The 23,731-nt window shown below is 37.8% G+C and overlaps 1 protein-coding gene across 2 annotated transcripts in view; it reads left to right on the top strand.

The window, feature by feature from the left end:
- DOCK1 (dedicator of cytokinesis 1) overlaps positions 1-23,731 on the top strand; it is a 572,428-nt gene that overhangs the window by 450,536 nt on the left and 98,161 nt on the right. For both annotated transcript variants that reach the window (XM_075935276.1, XM_075935277.1), the window contains exons 34-38: positions 5,197-5,282; positions 5,448-5,604; positions 11,446-11,486; positions 13,482-13,572; positions 17,622-17,741. In XM_075935276.1, the coding sequence (XP_075791391.1) occupies positions 5,197-5,282; positions 5,448-5,604; positions 11,446-11,486; positions 13,482-13,572; positions 17,622-17,741 (495 nt within the window). The remainder of the gene's footprint in view (positions 1-5,196; positions 5,283-5,447; positions 5,605-11,445; positions 11,487-13,481; positions 13,573-17,621; positions 17,742-23,731) is intronic.

Genomic DNA, 23,731 nt, shown 5'->3' with positions numbered 1-23,731 from the left:
TTTGAGTATCTATTCTTCTTACTTGGTGAAAACAGTTTTAGAAAGCATAACTGTATTTATCCTTACTTTACTTACAGCCTAGAGAAAAAACAGAATATCAGTAAAATTGCTCCATGTCTTTAATGAACTAGGTTGTGAGTTGCCAAATTATTATATGTGGAGATCTGGGTAATCAAATGTTACTGCCCACTTCCCCTCTCTAGCTCCAGCTAGGACACACTGCAGAACAAGGAACATGGAATTATCACTAGGCTTCTCCATAACAGAAGCTGCTTTCTTTTCTCTCCTCCTTCCCTGCCTCCCTTCCATCATTGTACTCCACAGTCCAAAAACCAGAGGAATGTCAGAGACAGAGAAAGATAATTAAAGTGATTCTCCTCACTGTCAGAGTCCCAATCCCAGTCAGGAAGTGGTGACAGGACAAGTGGTAGCACCAGGACAGAAGGTAGTCCATGTGATCTCCATATTATGAAAGGTGGTCCATAGCACGAAAAGTTTAGTCACCCCTGATCTATAACTGTACCATCTGATTCCTCTTTCTCCTCTTTTGGATGCCTTCTTTGGACCCACTTCCCATTAATTTTCTTGCCCCTCTGTGTGCACACAGAGTTTTAGCTCTCATTCCCTGGACACATCCTATTGCTTTCCTCTCTCTCCTCACTTCTGCTCATCTCCTTGATCTTCCTTCCCTAACTCCCGTCTTATCTCTCTGAAGTTGAGAAAGAATCTTATTGGGAATGGGGATAAGAAGTGGGAGAAGGAACATTGGAGAATTCATTCTGAAGATCAGTGAGAGTTTCTATCAGCGAAGGGGTGAAATAGTCTGATACCACCTAGAAGGCAGAAATCACATCCAGACCTACTGCATGTAAGCCCCTCAGTGTAACCTGCCAACAATTGAGAAAAGAGCCAACTAGAATTGTTTCATTAAGGGGCTAGCTAGTTTCTAAGGGTTAAAGTAGTGTAATTAATGCTAGATGAACCAGCCTGGATTAAAATAAAAACAGACTTGTAGCTTCATTCCAAATATGAACTGAATAAAAGAGAAAAAATTGTGAGACTCCAATAAAATTGAACTTCAGTCAGTCAACCTTTCTGTGCTTCCTGATATGGGCCAGAATAGAAACAAACATGATATATTGATGTATCTGGACTTTCCATCTAGGTTTACACCATGAAGGATTCTGTAGAAAAAGTTCAATCATGAGATTTCCAATTCAGACCTCAGCAAGTATTCTGAACCTTGTGTGGTTCACCCGCTGCTAATGATGATTAATTTTCCAATTCCTGTGCTCATGTTAAAAGTTTGACATGAAAATAATAGCGTTATAGTAAAGCTAGTTTGTCTTTCCATTTTAAGATTATATAAATTATCTAATGTGTGGGGTAGAGAATCATATAAACACACAAGGAGCCTTGCTGATTTAATAGGAATAAAATCAGATTTTATATTTAATAGTAAGTTATCTGAATTTCATTTTAACAATCAGATCTGCCTAGGTAAGAAAACACAGTTGTATAAAATGGGTATACCTTTCATGAAGCCATATCTCAAGGCATTTTACAAAATCATAAGTAAAATATTAAACTTAGATTCACTGCTGGGCACCACATCAATAAATCACAAGTGCATATAAGGAACACCTTTTCATTTAATTGACTTGGACAGTTTGATAATGCTAAGAGGTTAAAGAGTGATTTGATAATCAATATAAGTTCCAGCAAGAAATTAGTGTAAAGTTTTCAAAATAATGAAAAATATTGGAACAAGATTCTGTGGTAGAAACTTGGTAGCAGAACTTTATTCCATTCTGAACACCTAAATAACTTTAGTCAGATCCTAAAAACAGAGCATTATAATGATATCATTGGACATGCCACAAAATATTCAATTTAATTCCAAGTAGAACAGAATATCACCCAAAATGTAAACGTTTATCTAAACTGTGGGGCCAATCCTACAGCCCCTATTCATGTGAATTAAATCAGCAGGAATAGAACCTGCAAAACATCAACAAAAATGATGTGAAAAAATCTCAGACAGGCTTTTTAATCCCAAGATGGCCCTAGATACTGCAAAATATCCTTTCTGAGTAATATTTCAACACTACTTCTTCCCCTCGCTCTAGCCAGGAAGAACGTTATCAAACTCAAATTACCACCACCACTCCTTATTTTTAATAATTAACTCAACTTTTTGCTACTACTGTATTCTTTTGGATAAAGGAACTAATGAAGTTTTCATTTCATCACAATTACAGATGGGCTCTAACTGCATCTCTGAATTCCCCAGATTTAATGGGTGTTTGAATAAGACTCATTTTTCATCCATATTGGTTCCAATTCCCCTTATTAAAATCTAGATTTGGGATTATAATAATATAAATGATCATTTAACCACGAAGAGCCATAATAGGTAAAATTAAAATATTCACAAATGGTACATCTACACAGTTGTGTGTAGCTAGAAATAAACCATGCAATGTAGGCTACGCAAGTTGCGCATCTTATTTCGAGATAACCTATTTCAAATTTTGGCACTTGCCTACACGGTTTTAAATTTTGAAATAGAGCACTATTCCAGCACCTTCCTTATTCCTCATGCAGCAAGGTTTACAGAAAGCTAAAATAAGCTGAGAGAGAGAGAGATTTTTTTACAAAACGTAAAAATTAGTCCAAAATAACTGTTGCCTGGTTTTTTGCAAATATAGTTGTCATGGTTCTCATGATATACGAAAAGAAGGGGATTGGGGGATTCACGCAATTGCTGTTTCTGACGGTTGTTGCTCGCCACTCTGCAGCACCAGACATCAGAACTCAGAGTAGGGAGATTGGTTCTCTTCTGCTCTGAGGCCAGGTTCATATTTTCAGCTGAAGGTCAGCATAAGATGGGCAGTTCCAGCTATGTAAAAAATGTTGCTGGAATTTGACTCTAAAGAGGGGATGTTTAGACCTCCTTTGTTGCTATTAAGCTATTCAGAAATAGAGACCTGCCATCTGTAGACCAACTAGGAGCAGGACATATGGGCTATGTCTAGACCACAAAGATAAATCGGACAAAGAAACGCAATTTGCGATACTTCCAAAAGAAGCTTTTCCAAAATTTGGCCTGTCTACACAGGGACAAATTTCAGAAAAAAACCCTCTTTCAGAACATCCCTCCTTCCTCGTAAAATGAGGTTTACAGGGATGTCGAAAAAATGTGTCCACTTTTCTGACTTTTTTTTGGAAAAGCCAACGTGTTCCTTGGATGCAGCAGAGCTTCCTGGAAAAGTTTTGCAGTCTAGACATAGCCATGCTCCCACACATTCTGTTCAGCCAGGATTTGTATTTGAATTTTGCTGGCCCGAGACTGTTGTGTTTCCAAACCACTCTTGATTAAGGCTGCTTTAGGTATGTAAGGGGCCATGAATGAAAGACTACTAATGGAAAGCAGCCATACACATCATTTTTTTTTTGTTTGTTTGTTTGTTTGTTTTTGCCACTACAGATCATTTCACCATCTCTTCCTGTAGCTTTTCCCTGGTAAGCGCTGATATCAGTAGGCCCTCCCTGTCTTGGTGTGCCACAGGTCATGTGCATATTGAAGTTAAATTACTGAATGATTGCAGTGTGAGTTGATCTTTGTCCTTCGGCACATAGTTATGTGATTGCTATATGTGGGATCAGGAAGAATTTTTCTTCATGACAGATTCACTATATTTTGGTTTTGGGCATTTGACAAGGAAAATTTGTCTAGAAGTTAGAATTCAGCTAAATCTTTTGCAAGTGGCATCTATTTTACACTTGTTTAAAGTCATGCTTGGTTTTGTCTCATTTCCATTGTCCATAGTAGTAAAGGCATCTGAAAGGCATCTATTATATGTCACTGTAATAGTAGAGTCTAAGGACTGAATTTTCAGTTGCAGTAAGGTCCCTTTATGCTGCTCTGGAAGTATAAACAGGCCTTGAAGTAGGTGCAGGTGTAATTTAGTTCTACTTTAAGGCCCCTCTTTGCTATAGGAGTGGCATAAATGAGCCATAGTTTAACTGAGAATTAAGCTATTGGTGAGTGGATTACTTAAATTAGACTAAGGCTTTCAGGCTGAAGATAATTCTTTTTCGCCAAAATATATTATTGTGTATTCTATTATTAAAGAGATACAAAGTGTAGAGGGAAAATACATCTCTCTACATTTAAAACAATCGAGTACATTTTAGTTCTTGTGAAATATGTTAGATGGAAAGTCTTGGAGAATGGAATCTATTTTTCCACTGACTAGGTACAGCATGGGCAAGTGGAAGTTAAAGTCTCAAGACACTGCTCTAGTAAAGAGCTCCCTCTCTGACCTAATGGAGCCACCTCTGATTGTGACAGGGCAGTTCAGTGTTATTGGCCCATTCTGGTCTGGCTGCTCTTGGTATTGGTCCCTCTGACAATTGATACTAAATAGAATATGTATTTGTATGTGGACACTTGTACCCTAGATATTATAGACAACATCACTCATTCTGTGTATGTTTGGCTGCCAGTCATAAATCCTATGGCCAACCTGGGCCAGATTCAAAATGGCCTGGCAACTGGTGGCAAAAGGCTCCATACAACATTAAAAATCCATGAAACGATCCAATCCACTATTAAAGTAGCTAATACCCCTTTGAGTGTGTACACTTATTACTTCTTAAATACAAATGTTGATCTTAAACCATTCAAAAGAATTCTCTTCCCCTCAGGTATGACATTGAAACTATTAGGTGTGTCACATTTTGAGCCAAAAAGAGATGTTACGATGATCATCCAGTTGAGTGTTCCAATTGTCTGAACAGCCTTAGGTGTTATATCAGTAACAGGGATTTTAAAATGTTCATATTTGTTGCTATTATAGTCACTGTAGGGGACATTTTGTGTCCTGCTCTGTATGTTCTTCCTCCCCTCCATCCCCACGCCCCATCAGCAACCACTTTATTTAAATTTCACTATTGTATATATTTAAGCTTCATTTAACAACTTAGCCAATGGTTTCGTCAAATGAAAATCCTTGTTGGGCAGCAGATCATAATGGATATCAGAGATTGCACAATTTTAAAGTCAGTCAGGCTTAAATGGTGGTTAAACATCTCGTAGAGATACCCAATCAATCTATGAGCCATTAGTGCTACAGCAATAAAATTAATATTTGCCATACTGATTATTTATGCTTTCTCTGTTTATTATAGTTTGAAAACGAGATCATCACAAAACTGGATCATGAAGTGGAAGGAGGCAGAGGAGATGAACAGTACAAAGTGTTATTTGACAAAATGTAAGTGTTGATCAGCAGTGGGATTTATGTCAGAATAAGTTGGGACAAAAACAAACTTTATAACCCAGAAAAAAATTAAATCTCTTAATTATGCAAATATTTAAAATTACACCTTAAAATTCTTCTGTTTGAGTGCAATTAACAAAGTGTCTAATCATTTTTCAGTCTCTTGGAGCACTGCAGAAAACATAAATATCTTGCCAAAAGTGGAGAAACTTTTGTCAAACTTGTTGTGCGTCTGATGGAAAGACTGCTGGATTATAGAACTATAATGCACGATGAAAACAAAGAAAATCGTATGAGCTGCACTGTCAATGTACTGGTGAGTGAGAGGAAATGAGTTGGTCAAATTTAGAATGGGTGCTGAGTTTTTAATTTATAAGCAAGCTTCTCTTTGTTCTAAATGAAAGATTGTATGATTTTCACCCAGCTGTTAGAAATAAGGCTGATGAATCTGATTTAAAGAGGGAGTTCTTGAAAAACGTTTCTTATCACATTTAGTTTTTTTATTCTTTAAGGAAGAATTTAGGAATGGAGTATTGTGGTCATCCTAAACTATATACAACTCATCATTATGTCTGCAGTTGGTTACCAGGTTTGTCACCTCTTTGTTTCTCTGAAGCCTAAAATGTCTTTTGAGTCAGTGTGAAGTGATGGAATCAACTACAAGAATGGTTGACTACTTTTTTGATCCAGAATATCATCACGTTCATTCATCACTGGGTTTCATGATAAGGGTGCTACCAGCCATTTTGACTGTATGAATTAAATTGAGTGATATATGCCTGCACAAAGTCAGGTGTAATATGTCATGCAAACAATTCTAAACCATTGTGACATCAGAGATAACTCAACCAATTACCAGCTTTATTCTGCAACCAATCTACAGGCAATAATTTTATTGTTTGTATTAGGAAGACTGCACAGACAGTGCATTACTTGTCCATTTGCCACACTCATGTGACAGAATGGGGAGCATACAAATCTGTCAATTTAGAAATGAGGATTACATTAAGGTTTGCCTTTCTAGTGTCTATACAACAGAGAGTGAGCACTTTATAATCTGAGGAGTAGAGAACTCTTGAAGTTGCCATTGATCAGTGATCCAAGGAATGACTCTTAGATTGCTTGTGTAAGAGGCAGCATGCCCTTCTGAGTAGAATTAGAGTGACAAGAGGCTGCCTGCTGGTAACTGACAAAGACATTAAAAAACAGAGGCATTTGCAGTGACTTTTAAGGAAATCTGAAACAAGTTATAGTAATTTATAGAACTGGAATAATCTAGTAGGAAAGAAACATTTATTTTTCCTTCCTTTCTTCGTACCCTATGCTTGTTGTTTTTCCTTTAATATCAACTCTGAACATTCTTCTTGGTAAAACTTGTCATATCCGCTACATGGGCATCTAAATGTGCCTTTGGTAGTCTCTCTAACCACATCTTATCTTTCAGTTAATATACTCTTCTTTATTCATCTATAGAGAGGCAAATTTTTGTAATAGTGCCTGCGGATTCTTATACTGGATGTGATTTCAATATTACAAATATTTGCATATGGTAAATTTTTGTGGGGGATTTATTGTCATTGAGCCAAGTTGCCCTCAGATGCTCACACAAAACTCCCATTGAAGTCACTGGGAGATACCAGCAAAATCTTAAGGCAGTATTTGACTCATAGATTTTTGAATCATATTTTATGACATGGTTTCATTTTAAAGATGTATTCAGCCTTTGGGTTTAACATAATCTTTTCATCCCTCTTAGGGCACCCTGGGCAAAATTCATCCCTATGCAAAGGGCCAGCCTTACGTCAATTCACCATTTAATTGCTTCTTAAAATCTCAAAGTAGGGCTTAAATGGGACATAGGTCTTGCACTTGCACTTTCCTGCAAGGATGTATTTTGTTTGTACAGACTAGTGCTAGGAAACACGTCCTATATGCCAATTATGTAATACTTTGGTGAGTTCTGAGCTCCCTGAAAGGGTAAAGAGCAGAGAAGCTCGCAGCAGCTGGATTTGGTGGCTGCACATGATTTTCTGTGGCAACTCAGCAATTTTCATATGCTTTTGAACCCAATTGTGGGTGTTATTTGAATACAGAACTCAAAGCAAAAGATGTGGGATACACGATCATGGAAATGGACTCTGAAAAATTTCACTCAATCACCCACCCATCCTGCAAACCATGGAGTTTCCAATCCATCTCAGGCTTGCTTCAAACACAGCTTTTCTGTGTTGTCTCTGTGGAGACATTAATGCTCAACTCGCTTTTCTCAGTGTTTCTTATTATGATTGCGGTACGTGTGTATGCTAAAACATAAATAGTGATGGGTAATTTTATCTGTTCTCTTTTCTTGGGAGTCTTGCACTTGGGATGGAAGAATCCCAAGCACTGATGTAGGCTGGGCACCAACTGACTAAACAGCAGTTCATCCAAAAAAGGCCTGGGAGAAGCTGTATATGAGTCAGCAGTGTGCCCTTTTTGCCAAGAAGACTAACAGTATATTAGGGTGCACTAGGAGGAACACTGCCAGCAGATCTAGAAAAGTGATTATTCCCCTTTATTCATCACTGGCGAGGCCACATCTGCAGTATTGTATCCCATTTCCCCTCCCCCTCCCCATTACAGAAAGTATGTGGACCTATTGAAGAAAGTCCAGTGGAAGGCAACAAAAATGTTTAGCGGGCTGGAGTACATGACTTATGAGGAGAGGCTTAGGGATTTGGGCTTATTTAGTCTACAGAAGAGAAGAGTGAAGGTGGATTTGATAGCAGCCTTTAGCTACCTGAAGGGACGTTCCAATGAGGATGGAGAGAGGCTGTTCTCAGCAGTGAGAGATGACTGAATGAGGAGCAATGGTCTCAAGTTGCAGTGAGGGAGGTCTAGGTTGGATATAAGGAAAAGCTATTTCACAAAGAGGGTACTGAAGTACTGGAATGGGTTACCTATGGAGGTGGTAGAATCTTGACAAAGCCCTGGCTGGGATGTTTTAGTTGGGATTGGTCCTGCTTTGGCAAGGGGCTGGACTCGATGACTGAGGTCTTTTCCAGCCCTAGGATTCTATGATTTTTGATAGATTTTAACTTTTTAAAGATATAAACATGAAATTAAATTGGGGCCATAGTGCTGCTCCACTTGCAGTGCTCTCCATTGGCAGGCTGCAACAGAAACAGAAATCCTCCCACTCTTTCACTCCCTCAGAGTTCCCTGTAATTCTACGCAAGGTTTCTTGCCACAAATAATGCACAACAAAAGTCCCATCTATAGTCCAATTCTCATATCCAGTTGTGATGGTCCTTAAAATCCCACATTCAGGCAACGTCTAGACTGCAAGTTTCTTTTGAAAGAAGCTTTTCCAGAAGAGATCTTCCGGAAAAGCTTATTTAGAAAGAGAGCGTCCACACAGCAAAAGTGCAACAAAAAAAGCTATATGCTTTTCTGAAAGATAGCATCCACATTGATTGGACGCTATCTTGCATTTAAGTTGTGATTAGTATGGACAGAGTGGCCACCATGCCACCTGTGTTATTTTCCAGAGGCCTCTTCTTTCGAAAGAACTCCCTTTTCTGCATCCACGCATGCCTTTTTCCAAAAAAGCTTTTTGAGATAAAGGTTTCTTCCTTGTAGAAAGAGGTTTACCCGTCAAAAAAACCTATCCATTCTTTCAACTTTCTGTTGAAAGAATGCAATAGCAGAGTGGATGTAAGTATAGTTTTTCCAGAAAAACACTGCAGTGTAGACATACCCTCAGTGCTTAATTAAGTCAGGGCTAAGCCTCAACAGCTCTAGATATGACAGTTCCAAACCCCTGCAGCTCTGGGGTAGCACCTATTTTATTACAAAGTAAGTACTTCCCACATCATCTAATACATCAACATAGCATGGGGGTGGGCAAGAAAATGGTGGAGGTTCACCAGGATTAGCCCCAATGACTGGGAGCAGTGATCTGCAGCAATCAGGAGCTGTGATTGCCTGTACCTGCGGAGGCAATGGTAAATATAGCAGTGGCAGCCTGCCAGGGGCTACCACTAGTGGACCAAATCCGGCTTGCAGACCAGTATTTGCCCGTCCGTGACATAGCATATAGCATGCTCTGGCAACTTCCACCACACATGTGCTCTTTTTCAGTCCTTTCTAGTACTGACCTTTCTCAGAACAGCCACCCCAGCCCTTCCAGCTGAAATGAACTCCGCTCTATAGGGAGTTTGCGCTTACCAGGGGTGTACTTGTCACTGTTCCCTTGTGTTCAACCATCTAGTCTAGAGATGTTAAGTAGGTAAAATCCTGCTGTCAGTACTCTTTGCGATGGCTCTCTGTCTGAAAAATCAGCAGGAAAATCCCTTTGCTACTCTCTAACCTTTAGCCTTCTCCAGTTCTCTGGTCTTCATTCTCAAACTTTGCACCTTCAGCCAGCAAACCTCTCTTGCTCCTCCCCTTCTTCCAGCTTTCCCCCTGGAACCACCTGAATCTCCTGTTAAGGAGCTTCTAAGCTCTGGCACTAAACTAGGGGGAGAGGTGGATATGCTTAAGGGCAGAGATAGGGTCCAGAGTGACTTAGACAAATTGGAGGATTGGGCCACAAGAAATCTGATGAGGTTCAACGAGGACAGGTGCAGAGTCCTGCACTTGGGACGGAAGAATCCCAAGCAAAGTTACAAGCTGGGGACCAACCATTTAAGTAGTAGTTCTGCAGAAAAGGACCTGGGGGTTACAGTGGATGAGAAGCTGGATATGAGTCAACAGTGTGCCCTTGTAACCAAGAAGGCTAATGGCATATTAGGTTGCATTAAGAGGAGCATTGCCAGCAGATCCAGAGATGTCATTATTCCCTTTATTCGGCTTTGGTGAGACCACATCTGGAGTATTGTGTCCAGTTCTGCCCCCCCCCCCCCCCCCCACTACAAAAAGGATGTGGACGCATTGGAGAGGGTCCAGCGGAGGTCAACCAAAATGATTAGGGGCTGGAGCATATGACTTATGAGGAGAGGCTGAGGGAGTTGGGTCTGTTTAGTCTGCAGAAGCGAAGAGTGAGGGGGGATTTGATAGCAGCCTTCAACTACCTGAAGAGAGGTTCCAAAGAGGATGGAGAGAGGCTGTTCTCAGATGTGACAGATGGCAGAACAAGGAGCAATGATCTCAAGTTGTGGTGGGAGAGGTCCAGGTTGGATATTAGGAAAAACTATTTCATTAGGAGGGAAGTGAAGCACTATAACGGGTTACCTAGGGAAGTAGTGGAGTCTCCAACCCTAGAGGTGTTTAAGTCGGCTTGACAAAGCCCCTGGCCATGTTGATATAGTTGAGATTGGTCCTGCCTAGAGCAGGGGGCTGGACTTGATGACCTTCTGAGGTCTCTTCCAGCTCTATGATTCTATGATTCAGTGCCTATCAATTCTGCACTCCCAGGCAACCCTTACCTTACCTGTTCTTGTTCTAATGACTCCTTCTCAGCCTCTACCACTTATATGGCAAAGGTGCCTTCCTTTAATCCCAGGTAAGAAGCAACTGATTAGTCACAGGTGCACTAGCCTTTTTCCTGTTAAAGAACCTGTGTCTTCCTGGGACAGCTGAGGGAGGGAAAATGGTAAATCTTAGCATCTTTAATATCTTCCCTACATGTTTCCAGTATTTGCAATACTTTATCTCTTTCTGTCTTAAGGCCAGTAGTTTTCTGGAATTTGCTGCTGTAAGATGAGATGTGTTGTATAAAAACTGAAAAATTGAATAATTTAAACTTTATATTTTTAAAGAAAATATTAGAATTCAAGAATGACTGGCTTATTACTCAAGGTTGAGATTTTAAAAACCATAGATCAACAGTTATTTTAAAAATATGTTTTTGTAGATTACCACTTTTTAACTGAAAGCAGTTAATGGTGTGTGACTTGCAATTGCCAGAACTGTATTTCTAACAGTACTGTGCTTTTGATTCATAACCTTTGCAGTGGAACGTTTGCCCTAAAATGTTACACAGTAAAACATCATCTTGGCTTTAGATTTTATAGTAAAGTAACTTATAGGCTTCTCTACCAGAGGCAGATTTCCTTTTGCAGTTTTTGAAGTTACTGTTGTGCAATTATGAATTTTAACTTGGTATATATTCTGTGTACTTCACACACTCAGAAATTAAAGTCCTTAAAAACCTAATTATAATTTTATATTTCAGAATTTCTACAAAGAAATTGAAAGAGAAGAAATGTACATAAGGTGTGTAAGCATGCCCTTTGACATATTTTTCCCTGCTCACTTTGCTGTAATTGGAGATAATGATTTGTCTATTAAGTTTCTGATTTAGAGGGGAAACAAAGGCAATTATGAGAGACACATACCTGTACTGAGACTTAAGCAGAATGAGTTTACAGAGAATAATAGGCATTAGAATTAGACGCCTAAACTCTTGTAACCCTACTGTATCACCTTCACTTTCATTGTTATAAATATTTAAATACTTAAAACTATTATGACATACAGAAGACAATAAAGACAAAGAAAAGCAAAGAACTAATTGAAGATATGCCAAATGTTTATTTTAAGTGTAAAGCTTTCAGGAGCCCATATAAAATTTTCCTTTTATTATGTAACTTTCAAAATGGTAACATTATAAGAAGGCTTCTGATTGCCTTTCTAGGGAACTTACAGTGTTACTACTCCCATGTTTTTACATAAATTTGAGATCCTCCATCTGTTGTATTGTTGTGATAAAATGAAGAAATAGATTTTCTCATTGCTATATTATGAGTATTTGCATATCCTTCATGCATTCCTTCTCAGCCACTTATTCTCATCTTGGCAGAAAGAGTAGCATAATTCTCTTCAGTGTACCTGCCTTTATAGTAAAGCTAAATTTAGTTCTTGCAACAGACAGATGGATTGATGACTATGAAAATGCATTCAAGAGCATTATTCGTGTGTATGTTTGATACAACATATGTACGAGACCAGCACAGAACCCATTTAAGTCAATGGGAACAGGATCAAACCCTGTTTCTGTAAGCAGAAACTGCTGGATCAGTTTAGTATGAACACTGAAGCTTGTACTTAATTTAATTTTTAATATATATGATTAATCTATTTTTTGTTAATAGCTGCAAAAAAAAGAAAATAGAATTATTTCAGGATGTAGGTCGAGCTGCAGGTTCAGACAAAAGAGGAAGTTAGAATGACTTTTTAATTTGCTGGCTCTCCCGCAGTGATCCCATATGATGCTGAGCCCATTATTTTGTTCTCTTGTGTCTGTTTCCCTATCTGTAAGATTTAAGAATGATAAGAGCCACAGTGGGAGTAGATCTTGGACCGGACATGACATGATGGGACATGGTGGCCTGGGCTGGCTGCAGACAGGGCTGCTGCCAGAGCAGTCTCTGCCCAGAGTGAGCTTGGGCCTGCCACAGGCAGAGACTTGTTCGCAGCATCCTCCTCTCTACAGCAGCATGGGGGGAGTGGGACGGGGAGCAGGCAGCACCGTGAAGACGGTGCTGTGAGTAACCGGCTTTTAAGCCAGCTTCTCCCAGCTCTGGCTCCTGCTCTTCCCTCCCCCACTACTCGTTGCCTCTGATTCAGTGGCAGCAAGTGGGGGGAAATGCAAGAAGACAAATTGACTACCCAATAAGCCTAGGCTTATTGGGTAGTCAACTAGTCGACTGCTTGTTTACATCCCTGGTAAGATTAGGATAACAACGCCCACCACAAAGGTGTGATGTGAAGTTAAATTCTTTAAAGTTTGCATGGCATTTTCAGATCTTGGAAGAAAGGCATTATAGAAGTGCAAAGTTATTGTTCTGTATCCTATAATTAGTGTTTTGTATTTATTTTCATGTATTTTAATCTGAATTTTTATCCAACGTGAGCAGTTTGAGAAAATAAAGTGAGGACTGGACATTCCTAGTGTTCCTCTTTAAAGAGAATTGCACTTTTATAATGTATTATTTGCTTATCTTTTTTTCTCTCATCTCCAGAAAATAGGACATCAAAACAAGTAACAGTTTTATAGCTATTCTAAAACATACTAATATATTTTGTTGATGTTGCCGTTGATTTTCTTGGCATGCTGTATCCTAAAAATTTGTCTGAAGTAGTGAAATATGAGTTTTTAAAAATTGAGATATGTTTTACAGTTTGAACATAAAATTTAGCTGTTATAGTCTTCAACACAAATTATTTTGTGACATTTTAAGTACTGATTCTCCTTTTTTATTACCATAGATATTTGTACAAACTATGTGACCTGCACAAAGAGTGTGATAACTACACTGAAGCTGCCTACACATTACTTCTTCATGCAAAGCTTCTTAAGGTAAAGTACTTGAAATATATTTAGCATTTTGTAGAATTTGCTACAGTGGCAATGACAGTGGATGGAGCCCTGCCCCTTTAAATTGTTGATGGAGGTTTGGGCAATGCACACCGGGCAGCACTGACAGACTGGCTGAGAGAAACTAGCCCCCAGCTGTGCTTCTTCCACCTGAAGCTCTTCCCCATCTGGGAGCCCAAAACTGTCCTCTCCTCCTGTTACCTTCCCCAGGGCCTGATGAAGTCAGTTGGCTGCTCTGGTCACTGAAAGTGACTCAAACAATGTAGAAAGAAAGGTAGCAGAAAGAATTAAATTTGGAACTTGACTTTGGATAGTTCATATACTTCAGTGTGGTAGATGTGTCAAGATACTCATTCTTTTGATCATTCTTCCCATAGACTGTAGTGGAAATTTCATATACTTCATTGAGAGCAGAATTTGGCCTTCAGTGTATGAGAGTTTCCTTAGTGAGCTTGTGTTCATGCAAAGTATGTACCGGGAATTACATCCTACTATAGACTTAAATTTGTTATGGTAATTAAATCATTTAAAATAGGGAAATGATTTGGTGAAAAAATTTGAAATTTATTTCTGTTTAGGTAAATTTCAAAATCTGCTATTTTCTGTAGAATCTTTCATGATATTTTAATGAAAACTTTCACTGCAGTTATTTTCATAATACTAAGCACAATTATTTCCAGAACAATGTTGAAAAATATTTAATTACAGTTTTGGTAGAAATTCTAATAAACATATAATGGAAATTTTCACAAAAAATACAAAATGCCAGCATGAAATTTCAGTTTTGAACAAATGCTATTTTCAACAGTGAAAAAAGTTTTCATTCAAGCCCAGCCCTGAGGGTTTTGTTTGTTTGTTTGTTTGTTTGTTTTGTTTTTTAAAGAATGAGGATAGGTAATTGATGAAAAACAATGTTTATAGTAAAATAGGAAAGTATAGTGAAATCACTGCTTTCAGAAATGGAAATTAAAATTGTCTTGGGAACTCCCATGTGAGAATTAGAATGGTAATCCTGAATTCCACAAGGAATTGACTGATATGCAAAGTATCCAAAGATTACATTTTGTAAGTTTGATGCTTAAGTTTTGCATCCAAACTTTGTAAAAATTGCAGTTTCAGGCAGACAGCAGTGAGTACAAAGTAGTTTAATTTTTGCAATTTTTCACTATAATATTTAATTGTATGTCACAATAATTCATCAATTTAGAGGGCATGCATTTATGTAAATATGTATGTGTGTGTATTTAAGGAGCTAAAAACATGTAATTTTAACAGATGTATAAATTACAGCTTTTACAATTGTGTATTGTATAATGCAGTATCCTGTAGTAGAAAGTTCTGCAAAAATCCCTTGTCAATGCTATTTGCCAAAGGACAAAAACCTACCAATGAGAGAGATATGAAAGCCAGGTGGTCCTTTGTAAGATAGAAGCCAGCCTTTCTAACAACTACTGATGTCTTCAGGATTTTTAACTGATAATGTGCAGCAAAGTAGTTTTAGTAGTCTTAATCTGGGGAACACAGAAAAATGTTTGGAGTAAAGAATAAAAATGCATACATTTAGAGAGAGACAATTGAAAGTGTTGAATAAGACACTTTACAGGCTACACTGCATACCTTCTTATTTTTTACCTCAGGATTATGAATAAATTGTGCCAAAATTGTTGTAGCTGTAAGGTCTGTAAGTTCTGAGCATTTTTGTGGAATTGTATGAAGACATTTTCAAAAGTATATACTTGACTTCAAACCTGATTGGTGATTATATAAAAATGAAAATGTAAATGTTAATCAGCTGGCACTTAAAAGATAAAGCGATTGCTAAAGTGGTTTTATTAAATGGAGTTTTTTGTATGTTACTGCTTTCATTGTGAAATATACTATACAGAGACATAATTTATGAAGATAAAGATTTCAGAAGATGACTCTGACACCTTCAGTCACACTGAATTTTCCAGGGGGCTTTGATTTCAATTTTGAGAGAATAACTAAGTGATTTTGTGAACAAGAATCTGTTATTCCCATCAAGGAAATTAAATGGGATTGACAGTCTAGATAATATTTTCTTACTGGAGTTATTAAATGATGTCTAGATTGTCATAACTTGCTTGATCATACATTCTACACCTAAATATGAAGACCAGATAAAACATTTCCCTCTACTTAGGTGCTGCATCTTCCAGAAGATGATGGAGTTCAGAGTGCAATATAATTTCATTCTGTCTTTTAATCATTAGATTTTACAGTTTTTAATCAATATGTTTTTATGTGGCTTTAATTTAGAATTTGAACTATTTCGATTAACTACACTTTGAAGTATATTATTATTCTCCCTTATAATATATTTTCAGATACCAGATAATATTTTAATTTACAGCTGTTAATTACTTGCAATGATATATCCATCATATAATCAGTTTTCTGCTTGCACAATGTAAGACAATAAAAATGGCAAAAATAAAAGTAGCATTTGTTTTATCTTCCAAATAAGTCAGATATGTTGTGATTTTTCACTTAGTAAAGAGTATAGTCTACATTACTTCCCATAGGAAAAGCTTTACTAGATGAGACCAGTGGTCTCTCTAATCTGCTAGCTTCTCTCTAATAGTAGTCAAGACCAAATACTTCAGAAAAAGGTTCAAGAAATCCATCAATAAGTTTTATAGGCTAACCTGCCCTGAGAAATGTTTTCTTCTAAATCCTTCAGTGAATGGTTGGATTATGTCAAAATTTCTAAACTTTATTTACTGTTTTTTCTGTTCATGTTCTGTCTCTTCATTACTGAGGAGCATGTAACTTTACACTTCAAAGCCTCTTTTTTTCCCCACTGGACTTTGAAGATGGGATTTTCAATGGCACTAAGCCCTTGAATAAATGTCCTCAGATTGAAGTCAATGATAAAACACAAATTGGTATTAATGGGATGAGATTTAGGTCGGTACTGAGTGCTTTTGAAAATCCCACCTTTAAATCTGTTAGAACTATGCCTCTGTGCAGAGAGAACAGCTGTCTAGTTCTTAGAATTACTCAAGGCCCTGTGTACACAAACACTACTCCCTCATGGAGACCTTGTGTATGGAAAAATGTAATTGCATTTTAAACTCCTTTTTGGAATTGGTGTAATTTAGCAACCCAGCTACATAAACATAGGTTACTTGTAGCTGAGCAGTTGAGATTTAGAAATTGAAATTATCACAGGGTCTTTAGGAACACATTTAGTCTTCCTTCCAGATGTAACATACTTCTGATTGAACTCATTCTATTGAGTATATACTAAAATAGTTCTAGCCCAGATAAACAGATTGCCATACAGAGTGCTCCAGGTCAATTGGTAATCTGGGCCAATTCAAACAAAATGTGATTTAATAAAGCAAAATGCAAAGATATAAATCTAGGAGCAATGACACACTTAAATAGCTAAATCTGTTTATTTATCAGAAGATAGGAAGTTGACTTGATTACAGTGCATAAGTATCTTCATGGGCAGAATCACTAGGTATCAAAGGCCTCTCTAATCTAATAGTGCAGTGTTTCTCAAAGTGGGCTGTGGACCCACTTTTAGAAAGCTACTAATGGGCTGCTCTTGTTTGTTTACTTAAAGGCTGTACAGCCACAGTGTCTCATGGCTCCCTTTGGCTGTGGTTTGCCATTTGCAGCCAAGGGGAGCCACAAGAAGTGACGTGATATAGACTCCATGGCTGCAGAGTCTTTACATTAACAAACCGGAGCAGTTACATAAACAAACAAATTCCTTTGATCAAGGAGAAAGGTAACCACTACAAAGGCCTATCCCTTAGCTGATGCTGAGATATATAAACCATCCTCTAATTAGTATAATTCAGATAAGTAACTCCACTGCCGTGGAAATCAAAATACAGCATCATAGGTGATGTACAATCTTTTAGATGTCAGGCCAGCCCTGATGGCACTTTAAAAATAAACCAAGATTGAATGTTTGCATTAGCCCAATGTCATTGATACGTGACATCACCTTTTATTGCCTTCATTTTTTTCACTCTTCATATCTGGTTTAGTGGTCAGAAGAGGCATGTGCAGCACACCTTACTCAGCGAGATGGATACCAGGCAACTACTCAAGGACAACTTAAAGATCAGCTGTATCAAGAAATTATCCATTACTTTGACAAGGGCAAGGTAAAAAAAATAAATAAAAAAGGACGTTGCACTGCTTTTCTCTCTTACACTCACTCTCTCTCTTGCTAAGTGAATGCCAAGTAGTAAACTTGCATCAAGTGACCTTCAAGGAGCTTTAAACTTGTTATAAATTGTAATTTGGAATGTTTTATGTAAACAATCTGCCAGCTAGCACTTACAGATAATAATACTTTTAAAAAAATCAATGGTACTTTTATAAATGCTATGTTAAGTGTAAATAGGAAAACGGTAAATGATTATGTACATGCTATTGGGAAAAGTTAACCCCCTTATTTTGAGGGGGTTCCTTAGCTTTGTTTTTCCCCCTTTGTAACAATCAACTTAATTATCTTCTAGAAGGATGGATGCATGTCAAGTTGGTGTTTGAAAGAGGTGGAGAAGGGAGAGGTCCAGAAGGGAATATTTCTTTGGAATTGCTACTTTAGCTAGGAGGAATATGGATTTGACATCGGCAAGGTTTTGTGTCTGTCTGTCTGTCTGTCTGTCTGTCTGTCTGTCAGTTTGGTCAAGGTACCGAATTTTGATTAGTGGAGGAGAGGAGGAAGACAGAGCAGAGAGACAGTTGGCGGCCCACCATTGGTTAAGCCTTTCTGGCAGAAAATGTTTAAAAGGGTGTACAATAGAGGTGGCAGACTCATCATCAGAATGTTACAGATATAGATCTATATTGTCACAGTTACAGAAATGGTGACAAATAATTAATAATGTCTGTAGGAATGCATTGTTGTCTATCCAGCTCAGCACTATGCAGGTGCATTTTTAAATGGCTTCATATTGGTTTCAATGAAACTCAACAATATTCTGTGCACTGAAAAACCCAAATATAATCACATTATAGTAATGTTACCTTTATAAATGGCTTATAAATAGTTAATAATTGATAATAGGTATTCTAATAAAATATGAACCTTCTAGATTGTTATATAAGCCTCCAGGTATGATTATAGCCATCTGTAATGCACACTATTCATGCATGTAACATTTTTGTATCTTCTATTAAATTGTTATTAACCCTTTATCAACCATTAATAAATTGAACTTTAATACAAAGCATGATCAAAAATATTTTTTCATTTTCTTGGCAGTATACATTTTTTTTGTAGCAAGTAGTAAGATTTTTTTTTAATATCACCCCTGTTCCTAAATAATTCCTCCCCCCCCCCCCCCCAGTGGCCTAATTTCCTCCATAATTGAATACTTTCAATTCCCCCCAGGCTCAAAGAGAGCTGTACTTCTGAAAAATCAAGCTGTGGATTTTAACTTTAAATGAAACCAGAAACATGTAGTGTCCTTTCTCCTCAGCTACATGTGAAACAGACATGCTGCTTTAAAGTTGTACTTGCCCATTTCTGGTTTTATCACTAATAAGCTGTTTATGAACAGCAGGCAAAAATACCCGATGTTTACAAATGTTCATTATGTGCAGCATTACTCAGGGTCAGGCATCTAAAGTTTGAGAGAACACTGTTGGATAGAATAACCCCACTTAATTAGAAGATATTATACTGTCTATTGTACAGTAAGGTCAGGTTAAGCTACGCAACTCCAGCTATGTAAAATACATAGCTGGAGTTGGTTTACTTTAAGCCGAACTTGGCACCGTCTTCACAGAAGGAGTCTTTCCTTACGACTTCAAGGAGTACCGGCACCAAGCAGAGCCACCCTCAGTGTTCGATTTAGTGGATCTTAACTAGACCCGCTAAATCAAACACCAGAAAATCGATCTCCAAGGCAGCAAGTGAAGATATGGCCTCAGATGTGAGAGAGTGCCAAATGTCTGCTTGCTTATGGAGGGTTTCACTAAATGCCATGTTAGCTATGCTACTTAAGCATAGTATAGCAGGTTAAAACAGAATGTCGTCTTTAACTTTGGATGTCTTTATTTTTGTAGTTTGAGACAAGATTAGCATTTCTGAAATTATTTTTTCAAGTTACCAATAGATTTGCTTTTTTCTTCTGTTTGACATCTTTTGTGAACATTTTCTTGTTTCTGAATAGTTGTTCTTTATTCTTTAGAATTATTACTGATTTTTTTCTAAATAATTATAGTGTTTTGCTCTGTGTCTCTTCTTTCTATGTTGTTTTTTCTTCTTCTTAACCTTCCCATTACTCTGCTAATATCTGTCCTTTCCAAAGTAAAATGCAATTTCCTGCAGGGTTCCTAGGAGCCTTCATATCTTTTTCTTTCTCTCCTAGATAATTACCTTTCACCTGTTTTGTACTTTTTGCTATCATCTTTTGGCTTTTCCCCCAAATGTCCTTGTGTTCAGCTTTATCATTTCAGTCTGACCTATCCACTGAATCTGCCCTGAATTGTCTGGACATACAATGTTTGACTAAGGTCTTGCAATTTTCCATAAAGCTGTTAATCCAAGAACTTTCCTGAAAATGTAGGCTGCTGTGTAGCATGATGAGAGTAGAAAATAGAATGGTGGTAATAAAAGAAAAATGTAGTCCATGTGGAGAAGTTGATATTAGTCAGTGTTAAAAACCTACTGAAGCCAAGAAACAGGCTAGAGACACTAGCAAAAATAATATATATTTTATAACCCAATTTATGTGGTTTCTGCAACTGTTTTCAATAGTACCTATTCCCATTCCATTTTAGTAAAATGTACAAGTTCTTTAACATGTTTTAAGGAGAGGTTAAAGCGACTGGGACTCTTCAGTGTAGAAAAGAGGAGATTGAGGGGGGATATGATAGAGGTCTATAAAATCATGAGTGGTGTGGAAAGGGCCAATAAAGAAAAGTTATTTATTAGTTCCCTAAATAGAAGAACTAGAGGACACCAAATGAAATTAATGGGTAGCAGTTTTAAAACTAATAAAAGAAAGTTCTTCTTCACACAGCGTGTAGTCAACCTGTGGAACTCCTTGCCAGAGGAGGCTGTGAAGGCTAGGACTATAATAGAGTTTAAGAGAAGCTAGATAATTTCATGGAGATTAGGTCCATAAAAGGCTATTAGCCAGGGGATAAAATGGTGTCCTTGGCCTCTGTTTGTCAGAGGCTGGAGAGAGATGGCAGGAGACAAATCGCTTGATCATTGTCTTTGGTCTACCCTCTCTGGGGCACCTGGTGCTGGCCTCTGTCGGCAGACAGGATACTGGGCTAGAAGGACCTTTGGTCTGACCCAGTTCGGCCGTTCTTATGTTTTTATGTAAGGTTATAGCTGAATACCTTGGTATACAAACCAATAAACATTTTTCACAACTATTTCATACATTTAAATTGTGGGCCTCAGAAGTGAGCAATAAATAAATTCACACTGATAATTGATTTGATTTAAAAAATCAAGTTTTTGCTGGATTCACAGTAATTAAAGCATAAGTGGGATTTTGCATTGAATAATATCTTGTGATGGCAAAAAGCTCAAATGTCTGTTGCAGCTCTGAAATTGCCTTTCTTTGTGAAATTTATACCTATGTATATGGCCAGTGCAAGGCCAATGCAGTTACACTTAGGCTATGTCTACACTGCAGGCTTTTTGCACAAGAATGGCCGTTCTTGCACAAAAACTTGTTGAGCATCTACACTGCTCGCGCATTCAAGAAAATTTACAGTAAATCATCAGAAAAGAGGGCTTCTTGCGCAAGAGTTATTCCTCTCCCCACGAGAGATCTTTTGCAAGAAAGCAGTGTGGATGGGCAACAGGGGTTTCTTGCACAAGAAATCCCGATGGCTAAAATGACCATCAGAGCTTTCTTGCGCAAGAAAGTGTCCACATTACCATGGATGCTCTTGGGCAAAAAGATATCTCTTGTGCAAAAGCACATGGCAGTATGGACGCACTCTTGCACAAGATCTTTTGCACAAGAAGAATTGCACAAAACAGTTCTTGTGCAAGAAGCCTGTAGTGTAGACGTAGCCTTAAGGTTTTAAATAGGGATTAAGTGGTGCCTAAACCCCGTATGTTAGCCTTTTACAAGGGATGAATTCTAGCTTATGACAATATATTAGGAACACAACTTCTGTCTGTCCCACTAAACATTTTATAATCTTTGTACCATAAGCAACAGAAAAGATGTGCTTTCTGTCAATAACTAGATGGACACATCCTCCTTTCACTGTCTCAAACCCACTGTTTTTTATTTCTTCAAGACTAGATTTTTACTTCCCTCATTACCTGTCTATCCCAGACCCCTATATTCCTGTGCCAAAATAGAAGGACTTCAGAGTTGATGTAGGGGAGAAAACAACAGTATTTAGAAAGAACCTGCGATACCCTAAATTTATGCAGAAGGAAAAAAGAGCAAAAAGCTTTTGAAGGAAAGTGGAGAAGTACAATTTTTGCTCTTTTGAGGTTGTCATAGTTGAAAAATAATCCAGAAAACAACAGAAGGGGAGTAAGCAATCCAACACTGTGCAAAGATACAGGACTATGTAGCACTTTAAAGACTAACAAGATGGTTTATTAGGTGATGAGCTTTCGTGGGCCAGACCCACTTCCTCAGATCAAATAGTGGAAGAAAATTGTCACAACCATAGTCTTTAAAGTGCTACATAGTCCTGTATTTTGTTTCAGTTACACCAGACTAACTCAGCTACATTTCTATCACTGTGCAAAGATAGTTTGGGAAGACAGAGATATTTAGTGTTCAAGATAGCCATTCATAGGAGAGCTAATTAAATTCCTGTTGAGTAACAGGAGCAGGAGATAATCTCTAATTACTGACTATAGCAGATTCCTGTGTGCTCTACTGAAGTAACATGTATTAAATGTTTTAACAATAATACAATAAATAGTACTTTATATAATCTGCTAAATTGTAATTTTACAGAGATTGGTCATTGATTCAGCATGAGCAGATTAATTTTCCTTGGGATAGGGTAGAAGAAGATGGGTCTAAAGACAGAACTATGCATACCAATGGATAAATAAAGAAAAAATGAAGAAGAAATACAGTATTAGGTAGAGGGTAGAAGAAGAAAGAGGGCATCAGAATCACTAAAGCCCAGGGAGAGAAACATGCAGATGAGGAGAAAGGGTGATTGACTATTTTAACAGATTGAGGAGGAGAATGACTATGGAGTCAGACCAGTTGCTGAAACTCTTCTAAAATGAATCTGTCAGGTTATTAGCGGCTTTTTAGACACCTTCCCATCAGTGTCTCTGACACACATTAAATCCAGTGTTAAGAATTGACAAACAATGTACTTTTATCATTGTACTCCATGGCTGTATCTAGACTGGCAAGTTTTTCCGCAAAAGCAGCTGCTTTTGCGGAAAAACTTGCCAGCTGTCTACACTGGCTGCTTGAATTGCCTCAAGAACACTGACTTCCTACTGTCTGAAATCAGTGCTTCTTGCGGAAATACTATGCTGCTCCCGTTCGGGCAAAAGTCCCTTTTGCGCAAAGCTTTTGCGCAAAAGGGCCAGTGTAGACAGCTCAGATTTGTTTTGCGCAAAAAAGCCCGATCGCAAAAATGGCGATCAGGGCTTTTTTGCTCAAAAGCATGTCTAGATTGGCATGGACGCTTTTCTGCAAAAAGTGCTTTTGTGGAAAAGCATCCATGCCAATCTAGACGCCCTTTTCCGCAAATGCTCTTAATGAAAAACTTTTCCGTTAAAAGCATTTGCGGAAAATCATGCCAGTCTAGACGTAGCCCATATGTAAGGCTTTTTAGTAGTTTTATAATAAAACCTGGAGCTTAGATATGGTCATTAGGACTCTCCTAATATTTAGCAGTATTGTGAACTAAAATTCCTATCTTGGAACATTATATTTTTTACTTATCGTTAATTCAGCCAGAAGTTAAATAATATCATAACTGATATTTCTATCATTTCTATTGCTAAGGAACTATTTTAAAGTATATAAAACCAGACTTCATAACTCTTTTCAGGCTGTGACTATTTCACGTGAGCTTCAAAATTAATTGAATTTATAGGCTGTTCTCTAAAAAGAATATCCTTTCAGATTCTCAAAGGCTTTCTCATAAATGGATGCAGTTAGAGTCCTGTGTATCC

Source organism: Pelodiscus sinensis, chromosome 8 (assembly GCF_049634645.1).
Source record: "Pelodiscus sinensis isolate JC-2024 chromosome 8, ASM4963464v1, whole genome shotgun sequence".
Lineage (NCBI taxonomy): Eukaryota > Metazoa > Chordata > Testudines > Trionychidae > Pelodiscus > Pelodiscus sinensis.
The sequence above is the reverse complement of the archived record's forward strand: the minus strand, read 5'-3'. Positions and strand labels throughout refer to the sequence as shown.